We start from the raw sequence: 2,387 nt of genomic DNA, 5'->3' as shown, positions 1-2,387 counted from the left end.
TAACCGGGGAATTTGATCGTGATAGATTGGAACAGAAGATCATGGACGAGGTAATGAAGACTGAAAACATTGAGGAGATGTGCAATTAAGTTTTTTTTTCATTCACACATTATATCTCATGGGCAAAATTGGTACCAATTGAATTTCACCAAATTAATATTAATGTAATGTGCTTGTTTTAATGTGTATATAAACCTCATTCAATGAAGCCCTTGACATTTTGCATTAGGAATTACAATGCTCACAAACATTTAACATGGAAAAGGTGTTTATTATGCACGTATTTGTCAGAACCAATATCTGGCTCATGTCAGTTATTGATTTACTGAAGCTACGCATGTAAACTTCAAGAAGGCTATCATAGATGTTTGAGAGAAGAATTAGTGATTCCATATTCTACACTTGTGAGACAAATAAATGCAGAAAACTAATGACTGGCTATTCATGGCTACAGTGGGAGTTGGTGATTGTATATATTGAGGTTTCTCTTGCATCGTACTCAGTCAGTATAAGCACATCTCCACAAACGTATAATGCAGCAGAGTAATGAAGGAAAACGTTATATGATCTGCGTTATAGATGACATATCGTGTATATTTCAAGCTTAGATTCGATTACATATTATTATTTTTCACGAAACCAACAAAACCAGTTTGCAGACATGATTTGTTTTGCATTGTATTTCAAGATTTTTTATCCCAGTTTATATCTGTGAAATGGAATATCTGGCTGGATTTCCCTATTATTCTGGACATATTGCCCTGTAAATAGAGTTCAGATCCGGAGGAACAAATTTGGTTTTGGTTTCGTCTGAGAGTGATACATTTCTCCTGAATCAAAAACACAGATGTGTTCACAATGGACTGTTGGGCCGGCATGGATTTTGATGGATTTGATAACATACAAGGCATTATTAATTACTTCAACAACTGCAGTGGAAATGATTTAATGGGTCTCTTCGAAAATGTGTCAAATTCAAGTGTGGCATTTGAACCCGAAAGGCATGAAAAGGTCAGTGAAGGCGTCTTTCTAATTTTGTCCTTTGGAATTTTGATTATTGTTGCTTTCTTCGGCAACGCTCTTGTGTGTCATGTTATTTGCAGTCGACGCCACATGCATACAGTGACCAATTTGTTCATTGCAAACTTGGCCATCTCCGACTTACTACTGATTCTTCTAAACGTTCCGTTCAACATAGCTAGACACATAATGGATGAATGGCACTTCGGAAGTGTTCTGTGCCATTTGGTGAATTTCTCCCTCAGCATGTCTGTGTATGTCTTTACCCTAACATTAATGGTTATTGCGTTGGACAGACATAGAGTTCTGCTATCTCCATTAAGACCTCGAATGACAAGAATGCACGGGCTGGTGGTGGTTTGCATGATCTGGGTTATAGCCGTATGTCTTTCTTTCCCGTATGGCCTCTATAGCATTACTAAAGATGTACACTTCGTCCTGTTTACGAGGAGGCGTTGTGTACCCGTGTATCCAAGCATTTTATTTGAGCAGTACTTGACGGTTGTGACTATTGTGCTACAGTATGTCATACCTTTGCTTGTTATTGGTATAACATACGGAAGAATAGTCAGGACACTCTGGGAAAGATCAAACCTCGGCGCTGTGACGGCACATCAGAAATCCACACATTCAAAGCACAAGAAAAAGAGCATTAAGATGCTGGTCATCGTTGTGATTGTATTTGCAATCTGCTGGATGCCGCTTAATCTCTACCATCTTCTCACCGACTTTCACCCAGATGTGGAAACATTTCATTATAACAGTACAGTGTTTTTCGTTTGTCACTGGATTGCGATAAGCAGTACATGTTACAACCCTTTCATCTACTGCTGGCTGAATGATACCTTCCGCTCGGAAATTAGGTCCATATTCACGTGTTGCTTCCATGGAGCACTGCCAATACATCCCAGGGAACGCCATATGAGACGAGCCATGTCACAGTCGGACTTCGCGATTCAGCGATCCAAAGTAGGGCGAGATAATCAGACTGCGATGGAGTCTCTACTGCTACACGCCCTGTTACAGTCGGATTATAGTGGGTCAATCCAGACAGACAAATCAAAGGAAACATTATCTGCATCGGACAGAATTGCCAATGTGGAAATCATGCATACGCCAGATTCTTGGAAATCTGTGAAAGGAATGTTGGAAGAAAACAACTGAATGACTATAGACCAAGAGTTCATTCACACTAAATGATTCTGGTTTTATCTTGGATCGCGGTTGTATTATCAATTAAGCTAAACGCACATTATATTTTAATGGGATTAACAATAGTCTTGATATCCGTTGATATTTATCGCCACTACTTGAAAATGTGGAATATTCTAGCATCGTTGCGGTAAACATAGGATTTAATTTAAATG

The 2,387-nt window shown here is 39.0% G+C and overlaps 1 protein-coding gene across 1 annotated transcript; it reads left to right on the top strand.

The window, feature by feature from the left end:
* Positions 1–858: 858 nt before the first annotated feature.
* On the top strand, positions 859–2,184 carry LOC149772696 (G protein-coupled receptor 83-like). Its single transcript, XM_089947481.1, has one exon. The coding sequence runs from the start codon at positions 859–861 to the stop codon at positions 2,182–2,184; it is 1,326 nt and encodes a 441-aa protein (XP_089803607.1).
* The last annotated feature ends 203 nt before the right edge of the window (positions 2,185–2,387 follow it).

Source organism: Sinohyriopsis cumingii, unplaced genomic scaffold, assembly GCF_028554795.1.
Source record: "Sinohyriopsis cumingii isolate HCF-2022 unplaced genomic scaffold, ASM2855479v2 utg001246l, whole genome shotgun sequence".
Lineage (NCBI taxonomy): Eukaryota > Metazoa > Mollusca > Bivalvia > Unionida > Unionidae > Sinohyriopsis > Sinohyriopsis cumingii.
Note: the sequence above shows the minus strand (reverse complement) of the source record. Positions and strands in the feature narration are given on the sequence as shown.

What these genes read in the sequence shown, in the direction of transcription:
- LOC149772696 (XM_089947481.1), top strand. Translation starts at nt 859, where the DNA reads ATGGACTGTTGGGCCGGCATGGATTTTGATGGATTTGATAACATACAA.